This window comes from Oncorhynchus gorbuscha, linkage group LG05, assembly GCF_021184085.1.
Source record: "Oncorhynchus gorbuscha isolate QuinsamMale2020 ecotype Even-year linkage group LG05, OgorEven_v1.0, whole genome shotgun sequence".
Classification (NCBI taxonomy): domain Eukaryota; kingdom Metazoa; phylum Chordata; class Actinopteri; order Salmoniformes; family Salmonidae; genus Oncorhynchus; species Oncorhynchus gorbuscha.
Genome location: NC_060177.1, coordinates 44,923,045 through 44,945,514, shown reverse-complemented (window position 1 = coordinate 44,945,514; position 22,470 = coordinate 44,923,045). Strand labels below are relative to the sequence as shown.

The following is a 22,470-nucleotide window of genomic DNA, read 5'->3' as shown; positions in this document are numbered from 1 at the left end:
TATGTTTATGTGGTTTATTTATGAAAACAAAGGAACTCAGAAAATATGGCATCCCATGTAAATAATTACATCAAATATTAACTTTTTGTTTGCCCAGCATCCCCATGTAATTTCACCCTTAAACCCTAAAACTACAACACAAATCTTTAGTTCTCAAAGATTGATGTCTACAGAAGTTACAATACAGTGCTAAAAAATATTTCAGAAAGTTACAGCAGGAGTGCATGCAAATACATAAAATGATTTTATTAAAATATAAAAATTATCTATTATATGTTGACCAAGAACTAAAATGAACAAATAAGTGAATATGGTGAAAACAATTCGTATGACATCCCTCAGGCAAAACAGCTTTTTTTATGTAAGAGGTTGTCAATCTGTATAATGAGGTTAATGGGGATTTAGCAGTTCAAGTTTAAAACATCACCACTACTAACAACTAACAAAATTATCTCAGCTTCGTGAACTGCAGTTGTAAATTATCTAAAATTGATAGAAAATACACTTACCATCTCAGAAATTACAGATACATAATTGTAAAAATCCAGTCACAACAGGTGTATTGTAAAAGGTAAACAAGGAGTTTGAATTCATGATTCTGAATTTGGAAGGAAGACTAGGTTGTGCATTATGACACATCTACCTAGTTCTGTTTACAGAGGTCTTTGTAATGCTCAAATATGAACAAAATAACAATACGATTATTTACTTTTAGATTCTAATTTTCTGTCTTGTGTACGTTTTTGTACACGTGGCGATTAGTTGTTTACACAGAGGAGACAGAGAGCCCATTGCTCTCCACTCTTAAAAGAAACAGGCTATACTGTGAGTGTTAATTCACCTACATATGGAATACAACCATAATGTTCAAATGAAAGACTAGCTCAAACACAGACAAAGGAAAAAGTTATAACATTCAATAATGAAAGTTGTCAGATATGGCACATGCCAAATATACAAACAGGCTGGGAAACAAACCACAAGAGTGTGTGATGTGTGTTACATCTTAGTAGGGGAGCATTTAACACTGGTGGCAAAAGTTAATTTGTATATGCCACCACATACTGTGGACAGAATATCAAAGCATGAGACTGAAAAATAATCTTTAAGACAATCAGAAAATGTATCAAACAGCAACTTTACTTTTCCATAAATGTGTAGATAAAACACTCAGTAAATACAAGTAGGGCCATGATTAAGTCAATGTATCACTTAATCGCAGTCTAGTGTTAACCATCAACTACATTGAACAGACCCTTGAGACAACAGATTTACAAATACTGAATGGAGAATGGAAGATTGAGAACAAAAATAAACAGTTATCAATTCTCTTCTATAGATGATCGTTAAAACCATTTGTTTTACATTGTCAACAAAAATTGTATGTATGACCATAAAAATAATTATCTTAATTTCTTAAATATAGCTGTATCCATAAAACCGAAATACAAAAAATGGAATAATGTGTGGTGGCAAAGGTCAAACTAGAGGCAACAGCCATCCCAGGAAGAGAAAGACCATATTTGTTCCTTGAGACAATTTTGTCCAAACCAAAATCAATCTCAGTGTTTCTTAACGGTTTACTACTTATGTAACATAGTCTTTAAAAAGTTATAATATTAACTAAACGCATGTTGTTCTGGTGATACCAGGCATTTCCCTTTAAGGGCCAGCAAAAACAAATCCTGACCATGTTCAGTCAGCTATATCTTCTTACACGTTTCCTATGTTTTTCTTTAAAGGCATTTCTAAATACAAAACATTATCAATATCCTCATCATCAAAAGTCTTTTCATTATCTTATAAAAGTCATCCAGGGAAAAAAAAAAAAAAGAGAGTAGACTACTAGCTAGAAAGGGGGGTAAATTAACTACGGTAAGAGGGGGACTGGACTGTATGTGGGTCTTTCTCTGATCAATCGGAGTCACTGCTTTCTGAGCTGGAACCACTGGAGCTGCTGCTGCCAGAGTCAGAAGAGCTGCTGCTGCCACTCATTCGAGAGGCGCCCCCTGCTGGCGCCGAGCCTGCCTTCTCTGCACAGGAGAAGGAAGGAGGTAAGGGGAAAGTTAATACTGAGGCATACAGTCAAATCCAGACATATCAACTACAGAAAACAGATAAACATCCTTTTCACAGAGAGCATCAATTGGAGAAGGGAGTAGTACACAGCGGTGTACGCGATCTTCAGTTTCTTGGCAATTTCTCACATGGAATAGCCATTTCGCAGAACAAGAAAAGACTGACGAGTTTCAGAAGAAAGGTCTTTGTTTCTGGCCATTTTTAACCTGTAATCGAACCCACAAATTCTGATGCTCCAGATATTCAACAACTCTAAAGGACAGTTTTATTGCTTCTTTAATCAGTACAACAGTTTTCAGCTGTGCTAACGTAATTGTAATTATCTATTAGCCTTTTAAAATTATGAACTTGGATTAGCTAACACAATGTGACATTGGAACACAGGAGTGATTGTTGCTGACAATGGGCCTCTGTAGGCCTATGCAGATATATTTCCAGCTGCAATAGTAATTTACAACATTAACAATGTCTACACTGTATTTCTGATCAATTTTATGTTATTTTAATGGACAAGAAATGTGCTTTTCGTTCAAAACCAATGACATTTGTAAGTGACCCCAAACTTTTGAACGGTTTAATAAATATACACGCATATCCTCACACACATATACATACGTATACATTCTAGAGGTCTACCGATTAATCGGAATGGCCAATTAATTAGGGCCGATTTCAAGTGTTCATAACAATCAGAAATCTGTATTTTTGGGCGCGGATTTTGCAGATTTTTTTTATACCTTTATTTAACTAGGCAAGTCAGTTAAGAACACATTCGTATTTTCAATGACGGCCTAGGAACGGTGGGTTAACTGCCTCGTTCAGGGACAGAACGACAGATTTTCACCTTGTCAGCTCGGGGGATCCAATCTTGCAACCTTACAGTTAACTAGTCTAGCGCTCTAACCACCTGCCTCTCATTGCACTCCACGAGGAGCCTGCCTGTTACGCGAATGCAGTAGAAACCAAGGTAAGTTGCTAGCTAGCATTAAACTTATCTTATAAAAAACAATCAATCAATCATAATCACTAGCTATAACTACACATGGTTGATGATATTACTAGTTTATCTAGCGTGTCCTGCGTTGCATATAATCGATGCAACGCTGGAGGATGATTTAACAAAAGCGCATTTGCGAAGAACGCACAATTGTTGGACGACTGTACCTAACCATAAACACCAATGCCTTTCTTAAAAACAATACACAGAAGTATACATTTTTAAACCTGCATATTTAGCTAAAAGAAATCCATGTCAGCCGGCAATATTAACCAGATGAAATTGTGCCATTTCTCTTGCGTTCATTGCACGCAGAGTCAGGGTATATGCAACAGTTTGGGCAGCCTGGCTCATTGCGAACTAATTTGCCAGAATTGTACGTAATTAAGACATAACATTGAAGGTTGTGCAATGTAACAAGAATATTTAGACTTAGGGATGCCACACGTTAGATAAAATACCGAACGGTTCCGTATTTCACTGAAATCAAAGTTTTGTTTTCGAAATGATAGTTACCGGATTCGACCATATTAATGACCAAAGGCTTGTATTTCTGTGTGTTATTATGTTATAATTAAGTCTATGATTTGATAGAGCAGTCTGACTGAGCGATGGTAGGCAGCAGCAGGCTCGTAAGCATTCATTCAAACAGCACTTTTGTGCATTTTGCCAGCAGCTCTTCGCAAGCACATTGCTATTTATGACTTCAATCCTATCAGCCTAATGGCTGGTGTAACCAATGTGAAATGGCTAGCTAGTTAGCTGGGTGTGCGCTAATAGCGTTTCAAACGTCACTCGCTCTGAGACTTGGGAGTAGTTATTCCCCTTGCTCTGCAAGGGCCATGGCTTTTGTGGAGCGATGGGCAACGCTGCTTCGAGTGTGGCTGTTGTCGATTTGTTATAAATATAAAAACTATATTACCTAAAACCTCTTACCTTGGAATATTGAAGACTCATGTTAAAAGGAACCACCAACTTTCATATTTTCTCATGTTCCGTGCAAGGATCTCAAACGTTAGCTTTTTTACATGGCACATATTGCACTTTTACTTCTCCAACACTTTGTTTTTGCATTATTTAAACCAAATTGAACATGTTTCATTATTTATTTGAGGCTAAATGGATTTATATTGATGTATTAGATTAAGTTAAAATAAGTGTTCATTCAGTATTGTTGTAATTGTCATTATTACAAATAAAAAATAAAAATTGTCAGATTAATCGGTATCGGGTTTTTGGTCCTCCAATAATCGGCATCGGTATTGAAAAATCATAATCGGTCGACCTCTAATACACACAAATACATACACACACACACACATATATACAGTTGAAGTCGGAAGGTTACATACACTTAGGTTGGAGTCATTAAAATTCATTTTTTAACCACTCCACAAATTTCTTGTTAACAAACTATAGTTTGGAAAGTCGGTTAGGACATTACTTTGTGCATGACACAAGTAATTTTTCCAACAATTGTTTACAGACATATTATTTCACATATAACTCACAATTCCGGTGGGTCAGAAGTTTACATACACTAAGTTGACTGTGCCTTTAACCTCTTCAACCTATGGGGGCGCTATGTCATTATTGGATAAAAAAAACGTGCCCGTTTTAAGCGCAATATTTTGTCACAAAAAGAAGCTCGACTACGCATATAATTGGCAGCTTTGGAAAGAAAACACTGACATTTTCAAAACTGCAATTATATTATCTGTGAGTGCCACGGAACTCACGCTACAGGCGAAACCAAGAGGAAACTCAAACAGGAAATGAGCAGAATTTTTGAAGCTCTGCTTTTCTATCGTCTCCTTATATGGCTGTGAATGTGCCGTGAACGAGCTTATGCTCTCTGCTGTTCGTCCAAGATGTCTGCAGCATTGTGACGTATTTGTAGGCATATCATTGGAAGATTGACCATAAGAAACTACATTTACCAGGGGTCCGCCCGGTGTCCTGTGTCGAAATTATTGCGTAATCTCTAGGTCCATGTGCGTTCCATTTCTTCAGAAGAGAAAGTCAACTGCCACGATGGATTTATCGTCGATAGATGTGAAAAACACCTTGAGGATTGATTCTAAACATCGGTTTGCCATGTTTCTGTCGATATTATGGAGTTAATTTTGAACAAAGTTCGCGTTTTAATGACTTAATTTTCGTTTTTTTCTTACCCAAACGTGATGGAGAAAACGGAGCGATTTGTCAACACAAATAATCTTTTTGTAAAAACTGAACATTTGCAATCTAACTTCTTGCGTCGAGCCATCCCGGATCCGGTATCGTGACTACAGCCTCAAGCTCGTTAGCATAACACAACGTTAACATTCATGAAAATCGCAAATGAAATGAAATGAATCTATTTGCTCTCAAGCTTAGCCTTTTGTTAACAACACTGTCATCTCAGATTTTCAAAAGAACTTGTCCTGTGTCTGGTGTCCTGTGTTGTTTTGCAATGGTTGAGAAGCATATTTTTGAAAATCTGAGATGACAGTGTTGTTAACAAAAGGCTAAGCTTGAGAGCAGATAGATTTATTTCATTTCATTTGCGATTTTCATGAATGTTAACGTTGCGTTATGCTAACGAGCTTGCGGATAGATTTACACAATCCTGGATACAGGTTTCTTTCGTAGCTAAACGTGACGCAGAAAACGGAGCGATTTGTCCTAAACAAATAATATTTTTGTAAAAACTGAACATTTGCTATCTAACTGAGTCTCCTCATTGAAAACATCTGTTCTTCAAAGGTAAATTATTTTATTTGAATGTTTTTCTGTTTTTTGTGAAAATGTTGCCTGCTGAATGCTAACGCTAAATGCTACGCTAGCTATCAATAGTGTTACACAAATGCTTGTTTTGCAATGGTTGAGAAGCATATTTTGAAAATCTGAGATGACAGTGTTGTTATCAAAAATCTAAGCTTGAGAGCTTGCATATTGATTTCATTTCATTTGCGATTTTCATGAATAGTTAACGTTGCGTTATGGTAATGAGCTTGAGGCTGTATTCACGATCCCGGATCCGGGATGGCTCATCGCAACAGGTTAAACAGCTTTAGAAGCTTCTGATAGGCTAATTGACATAATTTGAGTCAATTGGAGGTGTACCTGTGAATGTATTTCAAGCCCTACCTTCAAACTCAATGCCTCATTGCTTGATATCATGGGGAAATCAAAAGAAATCAGCAAAAATAGTAGATCACAAGTTTGGTTCATCCTTGGGAGCAATTTCCAAATGCCAGAGGTACCACATTCATTTGTACAAACAACAGTACGCAAGTATAAACACTAGAGGTCAACCTATTAATCGGAATGGCCGATTAATTAGGGCCGATTTCAAGTTTTCATAACAATCGGTAATCAGCATTTTTGGACACCGATCATGGCCGATTACATTGCACTCCCCGAGGAGACTGCGTGGCAGGCTGACTACCTGTTATGCAGCAAGGAGCCAAGGTAAGGTGCTAGCTAGCATTAAACGTATCTTATAAAAAACAATCAATCTTAATTAACATAATCACTAGTTATCATCAACCATGTGTGGTTATTACTAGTTTACCTAGCTTGTCCTGCGTTGCATATAATCGATGCAGTGCCAGTTAATTTCTCATTGAATCATTGCCTACTTCGCCAAACGGTTATTTAACAAGCGCATTCGCGTAAAAAGCACTGTCGTTGCACCAATGTGTACCCAACCATAAATATCAACGCCTTTCTTAAAATCAATACTCAGGCATATAAACCTGCATATTTAGTTGATATTGCCTGCTAACATGACTTTCTTTTAATTAACTAGGGAAATTGTGTAACTTTTCTTGCTTTCCGTGTATATGCACCAGTTTGGGCCGCCTGGCTCGTTGCAAACTGTGTGTATTCCTAACAAAGACCGTAATTAATTTGCCTGAATTGTACATAATTATGACATAACATTGAAGGTTGTACAATGTAACAGCAATATTTAGACTTTGGGATGCCACCCGTTAGATAAAATATGGAACGGTTCTGTATTTCACCGAAAGAAGAAACATTTTCTTTTTGAAATGATAGTTTCCAGATTCTACCATATTAATGACATAAGGCTTGTATTTCTGTGTGTTATTATGTTATAATTAAGTCTATGATTTGATATTTGATAGAGCAGTCTGACTGAGCGGTGGTAGGCAGCAGCAGGCTCGTAAGCATTCATTCAAACAGCACTTTAGTGTGTTTGCCAGCAGCTCTTCGTTGTGCTTCAAGCATTGAGCTGTTTATGACTTCAAGCCTATCAACTCCCGAGATCAGGAGTGTGTAACCGATGTGAAATGGCTAGCTAGTTAGCGGGGTGCGCGCTAATAGCGTTTCAATCGGTGACGTAACTCGCTCTGAGACCTTGAAGTAGTTGTTCCCCTTGCTCTGCAAGGGCCGCGGATTTTGTGGAGCGATGGGTAATGATGCTTCGAGGGTGGCTGTTGTCGATGTGTTCCTGGTTCGAGCCCAGGTAGGGGCGAGGAGAGGGATAGAAGCTATACTGTTACACTGGCAATACTAAAGTGCCTGTAAGAACAGCCAATAGTCAAAGATATATGAAATACAAATGGTATAGAGAAAAATAGTCCATTAGTCCTATCATTTCGATAATCCTATAACTCCTATAATAACTACAACCTAAAGCTTCTTACCTGGGAATATTACATAAAGTCCTTTTAACAGGAACCACCAGCTTTCATATGCTCTCATTTTCTGAGCAAGGAACTTAAATGTTAGCTTTTTTACATGGCACATATTGCACATTTACTTTCTTCTCCCAACACTTTGTTTTAGCATTATTTAAACCAAATTGAACATGTTTCCTTTGGGGCAAATTTTATTTTATTGATGTATTATATTGAGTAAAAATAAAAGTGTTCATTCAGTATTGTTGAAATTGTAATTATTACAAATAAATAAATACATGTAAAAAAGATTGTCTGATTAATCGGTATCGGCTTTTTTTTTGGGTTCTCCAACAATCGGTATCGGCGTTGAAAAAGCCGGTTGACCTCAAATAAACACCATGGGACCACGCAGACGTCATACCGCTCAGGAACGAGATGAGTTCCGTCTCCTAAGTTGAACGTACTTTGGTGTGGAAAAGTGGAAATCAATCCCAGAACAACAGCAAAGGACCTTGTGAAGATGCTTGAGGAAACAGGTACAAAAGTATATATATCCACAGTAAAACGAGTCCTATATCGACATAACCTGAAATGCCGCTCAGCAAGGAAGAAGCCACTGCTCCAAAACCGCCATAAAAAAGCCAGACTACGGTTTGCAACTGCAGACGGGGACAAAGATCGTACTTTTTGGAGAAATGTCCTCTGGTCTGATGAAACAAAAATAGAACTGTTTGGCCATAATGACCATCGTTATGTTTGGAGGAAAAAGAGGGAGGTTTGCAAGCCGAAGAACACCATCCCAACCGTGGAGCACGGGGGTGGCAGCATCATGTTGTGGGGGTGCTTTGCTGCAGGAGGGACTGGTGCACTTCACAAAATAGATGGCATCATAAGGCAGGAAAATTATGTGGATTATATTGAAGCAACATCTCAAGACATCAGTCAGGAAGTTAAAGCTTGTTGCAAATGGGTCTACCAAATGGTGGCAAAATGCCAAAGCTGTGGCAAAATGGCTTAAGGCCATCACAAAGCCCTGACCTCAATCCTATAGAAAATTTGTGGGCAGAACTGAAAAAGAGTGTGTGAGCAAGGAGGCCTACAAACCTGACTCAGTTACACCAGCTCTGTCAGGAGGAATGGGACAAAATTCACCCAACTTTTGCAGGTCTTTTGCAAGTTAAACAATTTCAAGGCAATGCTACCAAATACTATTTGAGTGTATGTAAACTTCCAACCTACTGGGAATGTGATGAAAGAAATAAAAGCTTTAATAAATCATTCTCTCCACAATTATTCTGACATTTCACATTTTTTAAATAATTTTACTAGGATTAAATGTCAGGAATTGTGAAAAACTAAGTTTTAATGTATTTGGCTGAGGTGTATGTAAGCTTCTGACTTCAACTGTGTATACACACACACACACACTAGAGGTCGACCGATTATGATTTTTCAACGCCGAAACCGATTGTTGGAGGACCAAAAAAGCAGATACCGATTAATCGGACGATTTTTATATATTTGTAATAATGACAATTACAACAATACTGAATGAACACTTATTTTAAATTAATAGAATACATAAATAAAAGTATATTTAGTCTCAAATAAATGATGAAATAAGTTCAATTTGGTTTAAATAATGCAAAAACAGTGTTGGAGAAGAAAGTAAAAGTGCGATATGTGCCATGTAAAAAAGCTAATGTTAAAGTTCCTTGCTCAGAACATAACATATGGAAGCTGATGGTTCCTTTTAACATGAGTCTTCAATATATCTCTCACGTCACCCCGCTCCTCCGCTCTCTCCACTGGCTTCCAGTTGAAGCTCGCATCCGCTACAAGACCATGGTGCTTGCCTACGGAGCTGTGAGGAGAACGGCACCTCAGTACCTCCAGGCTCTGATCAGGCCCTACACCCAAATAAGGGCACTGCGTTCATCCACCTCTGGCCTGCTCGCCTCCCTACCACTGAGGAAGTACAGTTCCCGCTCAGCCCAGTCAAAACTGTTCGCTGCTCTGGCTCCCCAATGGTGGAACAAACTCCCTCACGACGCCAGGACAGCGGAGTCAATCACCACCTTCCGGAGACACCTGAAACCCCACCTCTTTAAGGAATACCTAGGATAGGATAAAGTAATCCTTCTCACCCCCCTTAAAATATTTAGATGCACTATTGTAAAGTGGCTGTTCCACTGGATGTCATAAGGTGAATGCACCAATTTGTAAGTCGCTCTGGATAAGAGCGTCTGCTAAATGACTTAAATGTAAATGTAAAATATTCCCAGTTAAGAAGTTTTAGGTTGTAGTTATTATAGGACTATTTCTCTTTATACCATTTGTATTTCATATACCTTTGACTATTGGATGTTCTTATAGGCACTACAGTATTGCCAGCCTAATCTCGGGAGTTGATAGGCTTGAAGTCATAAACAGCGTTGTGCTTCAAGCATCGCCTCTACACTGTTGACGTTGAGACTGGTGTTTTGCGGGTACTATATAATGAAGCTGCCAGTTGAGGACTTGTGAGGCGTCTGTTTCTCAAACTTGACACTAATGTACTTGTCCTCTTGCTCAGTTGTGCACCGGGGCCTCCCACTCTTTCTATTCTGGTTAAAGCCAGTTTGCGCTGTTCTGTGAAGGAGTAGTAAACAGCGTGTACCAGATCTTCAGCTTCTTGGCAATTTCACGCCTTCATTTTTCAGAACAAGATTAGACTGAAGAGTTTCATAAAAAAGGTCTTTGTTTCTCGCCTTTTTGAGCCTTGAAATCTAACTCACAAATCCTGGTGCTCCAGATACACAACAAGTTTAAAGTTTTATTGCTTCCTAAATCAGAACAACAGTTTTCAGCTGTGCAAATGTAATTGCAAAAGGGTTTTCTAATGATCAATTAGCCTTTTAAAATGATAAACTTGGATTAGCTAACACAACGTGCCATTGGAACACAGGAGTGACAGTTGCTGATAAATGGGCCTCTATACACCTATGTAGATAGTCCATAAAGAAAATAAGCCGTTTCCAGCTACAATAGTGATTTACAACATTAACAATGCCTACACTGTATTTCTTATCAATTTGATGTTATTTTAATGTACTTTTTTTTGTTGCTTTTCTTTCAAAGACAAGGAAATTACTAAGTGACCCCAAACTTTTGAACAGTAGTGTGTATATATAAAAAATAAATTACAGGGGGCAGTTTGGAAAAAACATATCCTGTCCGAATCGTCCTCTGGATTAACAGACATTCTGTGATAATAAATACATAACCAACTAGTCCCAAAACGAATAGGGCATTAGCCTTAATAATAACTCCTGCAGAACTAAGCATTCCTTGCAGTAAAATTATACACCAAATGTACGCATAATTTGGACTTGGGAACAGGAGTAGAGAAATATGATTTATTTCTGCATCTTGAGAGAATCCAATGCTCAGTTATATACAATCTTTAGAGGTGCTGTCTTCATCATGAAAGCATCATAAAAAAGCATCATAAAAGGTGATAGTACTTACATCACTCGTTGATGTACTAAAGTAAAAATACTTTAAAGTATCAGAACTTCACCATTTATAATTTTGACAACCTTTACTTCAATATATTCCTAAAGAAAATAATGTACTTTTTACTCCATACATTTTCCCTGACACCCATTTTACATTTTGAATGCTTAGCATGACATTTAATTTTAATTTTACCTTTATTTAACCAGGCAAGACAGTTGAGAACATATTCTTATTTTCAATGACGGCCTGGGAACAGTGGGTTAACTGCCTGTTCAGGGGCAGAACGACAGATTTGTACCTTGTCAGCTCGGGGGTTTGAACTCGCAACCTTCCGGTTACTAGTCCAACGCTCTAACCACTAGGCTACGCTGCCGCCCTAATAAGAGTATATCCCTGGTCAACCCTATTGCCCCTGATCTGGCTGACTCATAGCACACATGCTTTGTTTGTAAATGATGTCTGAGTGTTGGAGTGTTTCCCTGGCTATCTGTAAATAAATATTATTTTTTTAAACAAGAAAACAGTGTTGTCTGGTTTGCTTAATAAGGATTTTTTAAATTATTTATATGTTTACTTTTGATACTTAAGTATATTCTAAATCAAATACTTTTAGACAAGAATTTCACTTGGTGACTCAACTTTTACTTGAGTCATTTTCTATTAGTTATCTTTAATTTAATCAAGTACGACGATTGGGTAATTTCAACCACATAAAATATGCATCGAAGCCGAACTGAAAAACGTTGGTTCGTTTTCACAGTATTCTTTTTCCTTACAACTGATCAAACTGATGTCATTTGGACATTTTTCACAGAAAGTCTTACGTTAGTTTTTTTTACTGTATTGCAGTTTATTTTCTCCCCAGTCCCGAAAGGTCTTAGCATTGCGAAAGACGACAGAGAAAAGTTTATCGATGTCACCTAGATTGAAGCATTCATTCTATCAAGCTATTACATTATTCTGTTGAGCAAGGGTATATTTAGTATTTTAGGGAAACACATGACAAAAGAGAAGCTACATACATCTAATTATAGACAAGTTGACTAACAAATAGCCTAACAAAATGTTGGATATTATAAGCAGAAACATATCTAAATCAGGCAAAACAAAATCCTGCATACACACTCCAAAAATCGTTCTGCAGTCTGACCGTAGCCTACAGCGCATTTTCTATATTTATGAGTTAGGTTGGGTGCAGGCCTCAGAGTTTCACTTTATCGCATATAGTTGAGCAGTTGCGGATGGGTTATTTGCAATTGCGGGCGGGTGAACAAGCACTTGACCTGTTTCACCACTACCTTACGGCACAACGCCTCTTCCCTATTTCACCTAGATATTTTTTGTATATGTATTGAAATGTAGGCTGTGTGTACCGTTTCTAAATTCATGTAGTTCTGTTCTGTGCTTTACTTGTCTATTTATGTTCTGTAATATGTCATGTTTCATGTGGACCCCAGGAAGAATAGCTGATGGTTTCACAACAGCTAATGGGGATCCTAATAAAATACCAAAAAGCAAATGTGCAAAGGGTGGGAGGGTGAGTAACATCCGTGCTAAAAAGGGGGGGGAACAAACGCAAGGGAGCATTTAGCAAACAGGCAGAGAAAAGAGGTTTACCCCTGAAGAACCAGGTAACCATTAGCGACTGGAGAAGGGCATCTGTAAAAACAACAAGAGTAATAGCTCACAACTTACGTAAAAGTTTCCGCTGCTTTTTTTGCAAACAGGACTTGACGTATCGTTCGAGCTCACGAAGGGTAGAGGGCTTGAGTGTCTCAAAGTCTATCTCTATCTCGTCCGGATTGGAGTCACGCAGGGAAGGCTCCCGGGCCTGGATGATGTGGACCACCCTACCCAACTTCTCACCCGGAAGACGGTTGATGTCCAGGCTAAGCTGGCGCTTCTCGTCGTATGACATGGGAAGGGACGGCTTCTCTTCAGACTCGTTGTTCGCCACCGCCACCTTGGTCCCTTTCTTTGTTTGCCTGAAAATGTTTTGGTCAGATCTTTGATAGGCCTACGGGTTTTGCCTCTGTCAGGATGCTCAAATTAGCACTGAGAGAAGTTTAAAGTACAGATGATTTACATCTGGATCAGACTACAAGGGGAAAGTGTAACACAGCAGAGCTTAACACTGTTACAACAAGTGGCATGGATAATGATGATTCATCCAAAAGTTCAAGTTCCCTGCAGTAAATGAGCAAATTAATTGTGACAAATTCTGAAACGGATACAGTGCCTTCAGATATGAATACTATCCCTTAACTTATTCCACATTTTGTTGTGTTACAGCCTGAATTCAAAATGTATTAGATATTTTTTTACACACAACGGAGCATAAAGATGGCATGAAACTATGTTTTTAGAATTTGTAGCAAATTTACTGAAAATGAAATACAAAAGTCTAATTTACATAAGTATTCACACCCGAGTCGATACATGTTAGAATAATTTAAGTCAAAACTAACTAGGCCACACAGGAACATTCATTGTCGTCTTGGTAAGCAACTCCAGTGTATATTTGGCCTTGTGTTTTAGGTTATTGTCCAGCTGAAAGGTGAATGTCTCCCAGTGTCTGTTGGAAAGCAGACTGAACCAGGTTATCCTCTAGGATTTTGCCTGTGCTTAGCTCTATTCCGTTTATTTTTATCCCCTCAAAAAACTCCCTAGTCCTTGCTGATGATGATCATACCCATAACATGGTGCAGCCACATGAACAGTGGTACTCAGTGATGCATTGGATTGGCCCCCAACATAACAGTTTGTATTCAAGACCAAGTAAACTTCTTTGCCAATTTTTTTGCAGTTTTACTTTAGTGCCTTTTTGCAAATCTGATGCATGTTTTGGAATATTTTTTAGTCTGTACAGGCTTCCTTCTTTTCACTTTGTCATTTTAGGTTATTATTGTGGAGTAACTACAATGTTGTTGATCCATCCTCAGTTTTCTATCACAGTCATTAAACTCCATAACTGACTTCAAGTCACCATTGGCCTCATGGTGAAATCCCTGAGCGGCTTCCTTCCTCTCTGGTAACTGAGTTAGGAAGGACGCATGTATCTTTGTAGTGACTGGGTGTATTGATTCACCATCAAAAGTGTAATTAACTTCACCATGCTCAAAGGGATATTTCATTTCTGCTTTTTACACATCTACCATTTGCGAAGCATTGGCCTTTGTGATTAAATCTGTGTATGAAATTCACTCCTCGACTGAGGAAGCTTACAGATAATTGTAGGTGTGGGGTACAGAGATGAGGTAGTCATTTAAAAATCATGTTAAACACTATTGCACACAGAGTACATTTTTACTCCTGAACTTATTTAGGCTTGCCATAACAAAGGGTTTAAATAATTATTGACTCAAGACATTTCAGCTTTTCATTTTTAATTTCTAAAAACATAATTCCAGTAGTGTGTGTACGCCAGTGACACAAAAGTTTAAATTCAAGCTGTAACACAACAACATTTGGAAAAAGTCAAGGGGTGTGAATACTTTCTCAAGGCACTGTATGATAAGACTGGGCAGTAGTACCTGGTAGCCGCCCCCGTGCGGTTTGGTTTCCGGGCTGGAGCCTTCTTCTGATTAGCCGGCTTGGTTTGCTGTGTTGACTTGGGCTTCTTCTCGTCATCAGCCTTCCCCTTGTTGGCTTTGTCTTTGTCTTTCTTCTTATCTTTTTGCTTTTTCTCCATTTTCTTTGGTTTACTTACTGGGGCCTGCGACAGAACAGCCAGCTGTTCATGAACGGCCTTCAGCTGAGGAGAGAAGCAGAATAAAGAGTCACGATGAGCCCAGATGTTAGTTTATATAGGGTAAAGCGGATGCAGAGACTGGGACAAGGTACTGGAAGTGATGGAAAAATACAGGCATCAAGGGTTAGCTATTGTGGGATGTAGGTATGTGTAACCTGTTGCAGAAAATGTCTTGGACCATTATGTCACAATTATGACAGGTATATTGGCCCTAGGAGGAACGTTTTATTTTCCATTGACTTTGAATGGGTCTCATTTTCTAGCCAATTCATGGGTTTGCTTGATTGACTTAACTTTTAAAGGGTTGCTACATCTTAAATCATCCTCAAGTTACCTTATTCATGTATTGTATGTGCATTAATTAACTATACACTTACTCATATTTCTACATATATTCTCAAATGAAAGCTCAGGAAACAATCAAGAGTGTGTGTGTAAATAGTGTACAGTCATTGATCTCATAAAAACAGTACTATACTGGCAAGGAAAAAAAGGAGTCTCATTAAATAATTTCCCATTGGCCCCTGGAAAAAAGCTGTCAGAGAAGCACACCAGGCCACCAGCCTGTACTGTGGCTGTCTACCGAAAACTTTAAAACAATAATCAAATGCTGACTCCCAAAGTGACGCATTGACTGATTGCTTTTTGAAGAAACAAGTAATATAAAACAGAAAAAGAATAACATATAATTGTGAACGCTCTCAGTGACACTTCCTTGTCTTCAGCACAAAGATATTGTTCTTTAGGAGTTATTCAACTTGGAAGAAATAAGAACCTACAACACAACAACACATTTGAAATCATTGCCAGAATCATTAAAAAAACACTAACATCACCAGCAAACACTGTGACCACCATGAAAACTAACATTTCCCATTTTTAAACCACTAAAAAAAGTGACAATGGGAGAAAAAGTAACTACCTCCATCTCACAAAAAGCCTTAAAAAGGAATATCTAGGGCTACATGTCAAAGAGCAAGCTGACTACTGAGGGAAATACCTTTAGCACACTTACAACCTGTTTAATAGTTCTCATCCCCACATGTAACCCTCTACCGCTCTTTCAACAAGGTGCAATACAAAAATAAAAGTTTTGTGGGGACGGGGAAGTAAGAGATAAATCACCTGAAAACGTTTGGCACACCCGTTTTTTCCCCCCGCCCTGTTACCATTGGGGTGCTCCACAGTGATTTGCTGGTAAGAAAGCCAAAGGGGAAATCAGGGGACAAAGATAGAAAACTCCAAAGATCATGTTAACATTCTAGTAGCACAACAAACTATTTCATTAGAGCTAAAAACTATCACCATTGGTATGAATGAAATGTAAAACATTGCTCTAAAAATGTGAGCTCTACAGTTTCAGCATGCAAGCCATAATACCAAGTTATTCTAACAGTTTATTTCAGCATTTGTAGCGGCAGAGGGTTAACTATGTCACTTTTACTCTGGAGGGCTGGCTGAAAATCATTTCTGAACATCGTGGAGTGGCTTAGATTTTTAAGGGTTAGCGGTCTAAATCTGAAGTGGAGCATGGGGGGGGCATCTCCCTGTTCATCCATCCATGGGTTTTGGATCTTGGTCCTTGGTTGTGAGAACCCACCTGTTCCGAACCCACCTGTTCCTGCAGTTCGGCGAGCCGCGTGGCCCGCTCCTCCTCTGAGTCGGAGCTCTCCGAACTGGAGGTGTTGCCGCTGCTCTCACTGCTCTCTGTACTCTTGCTTACCACCGGCATGGTGGAGAGCTGGGTGGCTTCGATGGGCTCGTCCGGCATCTTGGCAAATCGCATCTCAAACACATCCTGAGAAACACAAGACAAGGGGTAGTTCAACCGACAGCTCTCCAATGAGGTGGTGTGAATATCTGATTAATCTTATCCTACCTGGAGCTTCCTGGCCATCGCAACAACCTCGTGGTCGGGGGGGTTGTACTTGTAGCAATTTGAAAACATTAACCGGACGTCTGTCGCAAAGCTTTGGGCATCTTGGTAATCTCGACTGTCCATTTTTTTCTGTTAATACAGAGCAAACAGTCAGAGCCTTATTATTGAGATGGAGATCTCTATAAAACTCTATAAACAAATATATTAGCAAAACAGATGTAATTGTCCTCCCCTTAGCAGTGACTGTTGTTGAGGGATAGATCCATGTGAACTATTCTTAACCACCAAATAAAAACATTGGTCAAATTATTTTCCTCCACCAAGTAGACAGCCAGGCTTTGGAGGGTAATTTAGAAGAGTTAGTAGTGAGTCGAGGAAGTGAATAGGGTACCTACTTTGACAGTGCTCAGGTCCATGGGGTGTTTGATTATCTCATGGTAGTCATGCAGTTCTAGCGCTTCTGCATCTACAGGCTTGTAGAAAGGCCAAGCGTGGGCCGTGTACTTCTTGGACAGCATCTCCTTCAGGATGACTTCGCAGTGCTTCAGCTGCTCGCCGAGCTTGCCTTTCTTGCCACTGAGCAGGGGCGCCTCTCCATCCTCTGTGTCCTTCTTGGGGGGCTTGACGGACCGCACTGTGCTCTCCCGCCTGGACAAGACATTCTCCTGTTTGGATTCTAGGAGCTGGGTAGGGGAGTCACTTCTACTGGCCGAGATTGCTGAGGTGGTGGGAGTTGTTGTGTCTGCTTTCCGCTTGACCCCCTTTTTCTGTGGAAATGACAATGTCCAAATGCATATCAGTAGCCTGTTTCTCTTCATCAATATATGGCATGTTAGAATTTCTCTCAGATTTCTAATGGATTATATCCTAAGACAACATTTTGACGAGTAGAACTGTAAAATACGCTCCCCACAAGAATCCTCCGTTAGACTGTAGAGCTAAATGAAAAGACCCCCTAGAGCAGCCTGTCTCTCTGGCACTTACTTTGATGACTGGCTGTGCCGTTGGAACCACAGCCATCATGGAGGCAGCGGTAGGCACAGCTCGGACAGGGGTAACAGATGTAATGGTTGGCATTGGCGTGGCTGCTATGACAGGATTCTGAGATAGAAGTGGAGGGGAGCTGGTGTAAGAAGATGGGGGTGAATCCGTCGACTCACCCTGTGCTTGGCTCTCTGCAAGAAAGATGATGGAAGCAAAAAGGTGTAAATGACAGACATTTCCTCAGCGCATGAGTTCCTATCAACTGTGAAAGGCTGGACTTGCCTGCACTAACGGGCCCTCCTGGTTTGCGGGCTGCTTTGACTTTGGGCACCGGTGGTAGCAGCTCCACCTCCTCCTGAGGCATTTGGGCCACTTTCTGTAAGAATATCTTCTCTAGAGCTTGGGCCATCAGCACAATGTCATCTGTAGGCTGTGGGAACACAAGAAAGGATGAGTTATGGGTCAAGATTAAGGTGAACAAGGTCAGATGGTTTACTTGATCATAATCATTACAGCTATTAAAAATGCCTACGGGGCACCTCTAGACTGACTAGAGGAAGTATAAATACATCCTCCTCGTAATGAGTCAAAATACAGTCCAAAAGTCTTCATCAATGTCACTGAAAAAACATTGTGTGTGTAAACTGTATCTGTATGTGATCCAGTGAAAAAACTGCTAAAGGAAATAAGCTCTGTGAACTACTTGTTGAGTGCAGACCTTGTTGTTTTTCGCATCTATATTTTTATGAATGGCAAAGGAGAATTCACCTTGTTGTAGATATAACAGTTAGTAAACATTGTATTGAAGTCCTGCATACACTCGCTGGCACTCCAGTAGTAGTTATTCTCTAGCCTCTTCTTTATTGTTCCCATGTCCATTGGGCTCTTGATAACTTTATGATAGTCCTGTATGACAGCATCAAGAGGAAAGTAGAATTCACTATGAATGAGCAATAACAAAACAGCCAGGAAATAAAGAAAATGTTTTAAGATTATGATTGTTGAACAATGAGGGGTTAGGGTTAGTTTATGAACAACACCAAAATGTACACACATCCACACAATGTATATATTAAAATGCAACAGCCTACTTTTACCCAGAGGCAAATATTGTTAAAGCTAGAATCATTTGTTACTACATACATTTTAGACTTAGACATTAATGACATATACCCACTGATTCTTGGAGAATATAACTTAGAAATGTCTCATGAGCATAGTTCAACTATCATACCCCATCAAAACCCAATATATAAGCCTGTTTCACTCCAATGTTTGTTAAACGTAAACAAACATTGTAGCCTCAAAACATGGTTAAAACTATGCATTTGATATTATGGATGGTCAGTCCTTGAATCCATAGCTCAGTCTATGAATTTGAGAGTGGTTACATTTCTCCAGGTCCATTCCTCAGCTTTTTACCAAAACAGAGGGGGGGTCCACACTTTGTTATTGTCTCAATTAAGGATTCTAGCATTAAGGCTCTGATTTTAGTACCCCATACTGACTACCAATAACAGAGAGAAAACTACTGAGTGTGGAATTGACTTACGGCGAGACATAATTTGATGGCATCCACAGGTGTGTAAAAGGGCCACGCAAACTGATGCTTCCATAGAGTCTTCACCACAACGTTCTGCATGTACTGTAGTTGGTTTGTTTTCCGGCCAGGCTTGTTGGGGTTGGTGAACTCTGGTGGCGGGGGATTGACAAGTGCTGGGGCGGATGCAGGAACAGCCGACATACTGGCAACAGGAGAGCACTTCTTCCCTGTTCTACAAAACGTCGGAGTCTAGTGTTTTCAATAGATACTTTGCTCCTCTTTCAGCTCATTATTCCTCCAGCAGTACACACATCCCATCACCACCTGGGTGTATGTGCCCTGCCAAACAAAATGGTCAAATATTGGAATTAGAATTTTCTGAAAGTGCTGTTCAGAAAATATGAGACCATCAGATGCCATCCTCACAGACAGTAGTCAAATCTCGAGTCAATTGGGCTAATATTTTATGAGAATGACTGAGCTATGGTGGCTAAATTCTAATAAACTAAAAGTCAAATGAATCTAAAATGTGAGTACACATACATGTAGCCTACACAGACCACTTAGGAATTCTAACAGGGGCAAAGAAGTGAGCATTTCGCTCAGCAATGATGCAGAGATCAACATTCACAAAAGTACACATTGTAGGATAATAAACTACGCCAAAATCTGGCACGTTTAGCAATTACAAATCCATATGGCTAAATGTAGACAGATTAGCTAGTTACTCGACTGGGCGTACACCCTTTATTTCACAAAATAGTAGCCATTTACAATTTAACGACCGGGTGCATATGGTTGTGCATCACATCTATTCCTTTAAAAAGATGGCGGGCAGGGGGATGCTATAGCTGTTTGCTACAGTAACTAGCCTCTCAATAGGCAAAATGCTAAATGTGCACGCAATGCAAATAGCTAACTTACACACTAGTTCATGTGAAGTACAACTAAAATGCTGACCAGTGCGTTGTAGAAGGGCTGAAAATAATATGAAACGATAACTAGGTTTCCATTTCAACTTTGCATACGACAAATGTAGCGTTAGCTAAGGTTAACTACTAGCCTAACAAATCCTCGCTAACTAAGCTTTGTATGCATTGTTTCAATCAAGGCGCCGAGCGGGCAGGCTGACTCAGAAAGCAACCTATGGATTGAGTGTATTGAGAAACACTTCGATATGCATCCCATCCTTTAAATTACACAAATCAGGAAAAAGTACATATTTTACTTTATTACTTTCTCAAGTGGCTCCAATGGTTGTTCGCTCGCAGTTTTCTGGTACCTTTTTATTTCAGCGAAGTAGCATAGTAGACGGGTTATCGGCTGTCTGATATCCCATGCGCAATTTCGAGCAGCATCATGGTCCTTGTTGTGTTTTGATGGGTAAAGCATTTGGAATTGGAGGTATGTCGCTAAATGACTGACTACATATCCCGGGATGCAGCTCCTTAAACACAAGCCATGTTTTGGCACAGGGAGCGTTTGAGGGGTAAAGGCCAGAGATATCGCAGAAAAGAGGAGATAGAATCCCATTGGACATTGACCAAAGACTGTCGACCAATCGTGTTTACGTTGTCATGTTGCGTCACGCTGTATCGTCACGCAACACCCCGAGTCTATATTTGTATTTTTGTGTTTAGGCTATCCTGAGTCGATAATCACAAAATAAAAGTAATTCCCTCGACCACGCCCACAGATTGTGAAAAACAAACAATCTTTCCAATGGACCACCATTGTAAAAGTCTATTTTGTTTATACAGGATAACAAAACATGCCAAAGCTGCTGTGTAATCGGGTCAAACATCTTCAGGCTATTTGGCATGGGAGTGAGAAATTTGGGGACATGGTGGCCAAGTAGGCTACAAGTAGGTTTTTGTGTGGAAAACATTTTATCACAAATAATCCATTTAACTTGTTAGTATACTCCACCCACTACTTGTATCTGTGTAGTCTATTTGTTTGTGTTGTTGGTCTTGGCTAGCTTAATGTTCTGTCAGTAGCTAGGTAGCTAGCACTCACCCAAGTTGCTGCTTGCACTGTCATGAAAAGGGGCATGAGGGAAGCCCTACAATATTACGTTTTTCTAAGTAGTGAGAACACTTTGGAGCAATAATCTTTAGACATGCTTTTCTTAAATGTAGTTTTGTAATTGATTAAAACAAGCAGACAACAATAAAACTGTGTTTGAATGGGGTCATGTTTTTGCTCTGAGCCAGTGGGGTAACTTAGGGAACCACAGGTTGTTTTCCCCACAAGTGGGCGTTCTATCTAATACCAACAAGAACTATAAAATGAGTCCCAACACGCTTGTGGGGGTCGTAGAGCAAAATGGAGAACACCATTGTGTTCATGGGAGCCTCGTCTTTCAACAGATGGGTCGTAGTTTGGATGCTACAGATGATTTTGTGAGAAGACCGATTTCAGGATGTCTCATGGTCTGACAAACAAGTACTCTAGCTCTGTCACATTTTCACTGCAGATGTGCGACATCACCGGACGCAGTGGATTGAGACGCATCCAATGCAACAAATAAAAAAGATAGACTAGGGGTAATATTAAAAAGGCCCGGCCTTTGTTAGCAGTTTCAGCAGCCCTGAACTATTAGTTGTATTTGCCCAACACCCCTTATTTTCTTATTAGCAGTACCTGCACGTTAACCCACTTGATTTGTACATAATGTTGCTGCTGCCGTCTCTTATGACCGAAAAGAGTTTCTGGATATCAGAACAGTGAATACTCACCTCAAACTGGACAAAGCTTTTTCTTTAATGAGTCCGAAGCAAAGGATATACTGTTTCTCAGAGACCAGGGCCAAATCCCCATTATTCGCATGAAGAAAAGACGGCAGTACAGGGGATGGAGATCGGGGTGCCTTGTGAGAATTCATCGGTGAGTGGGTAACCCGCCTCTACCATCCGTTCTATTGGCCAATGTGCAATCACAGGAGAATAAACTGAATGAGCTCCGTTCGAGACTATCCTACCAATGGGACATAACAACTGTAATAGCTTAAGTTTCACTGAGCCATTGCTGAACGACGACACGGATCATATACAGTTGACTGGGTTTTCCATGCATCGGCAGGAAAGAACAACTACGTCC

At 39.6% G+C, this 22,470-nt stretch overlaps 1 protein-coding gene across 6 annotated transcripts; it reads right to left on the bottom strand.

Annotated features, from left to right (window-relative positions):
• On the bottom strand, nt 1–20,813 carry LOC124035957 (bromodomain-containing protein 3-like). 6 transcript variants are annotated; one of them, XM_046349943.1, is made up of 12 exons: nt 20,597–20,813; nt 19,378–19,707; nt 18,594–18,731; nt 18,108–18,255; nt 17,826–18,016; nt 17,237–17,608; nt 16,842–16,970; nt 16,563–16,760; nt 16,088–16,156; nt 14,745–14,965; nt 12,907–13,196; nt 1–2,033 (listed from the first exon to the last, which is right to left on the bottom strand). In XM_046349943.1, exons 2-12 carry the CDS (start codon nt 19,567–19,569, stop codon nt 1,915–1,917), a joined length of 2,067 nt encoding a protein of 688 aa, XP_046205899.1. In that variant the 5' UTR covers nt 19,570–19,707; nt 20,597–20,813; the 3' UTR covers nt 1–1,914. The 6 variants fall into 6 exon arrangements, with proteins under 6 accessions (XP_046205899.1, XP_046205897.1, XP_046205898.1 ...); XM_046349941.1 differs by having other exon boundaries at nt 20,605–20,813; XM_046349942.1 differs by having other exon boundaries at nt 20,651–20,813.
• Between the last annotated feature and the right edge of the window lie 1,657 nt (nt 20,814–22,470).

What these genes read in the sequence shown, in the direction of transcription:
- LOC124035957 (XM_046349943.1), bottom strand. Translation starts at nt 19,569, where the DNA reads ATGTCGGCTGTTCCTGCATCCGCCCCAGCACTTGTCAATCCCCCGCCA. An exon ending in AGGAGGGCCCGTTAGTGCAG is followed by an intron (nt 18,017 to 18,107) that starts GCAAGTCCAGCC and finishes TCTTTCTTGCAG; the next exon opens with AGAGCCAAGCACAGGGTGAG. An exon ending in TGGACCTGAGCACTGTCAAA is followed by an intron (nt 16,971 to 17,236) that starts GTAGGTACCCTA and finishes CTGTATTAACAG; the next exon opens with AAAAAAATGGACAGTCGAGA.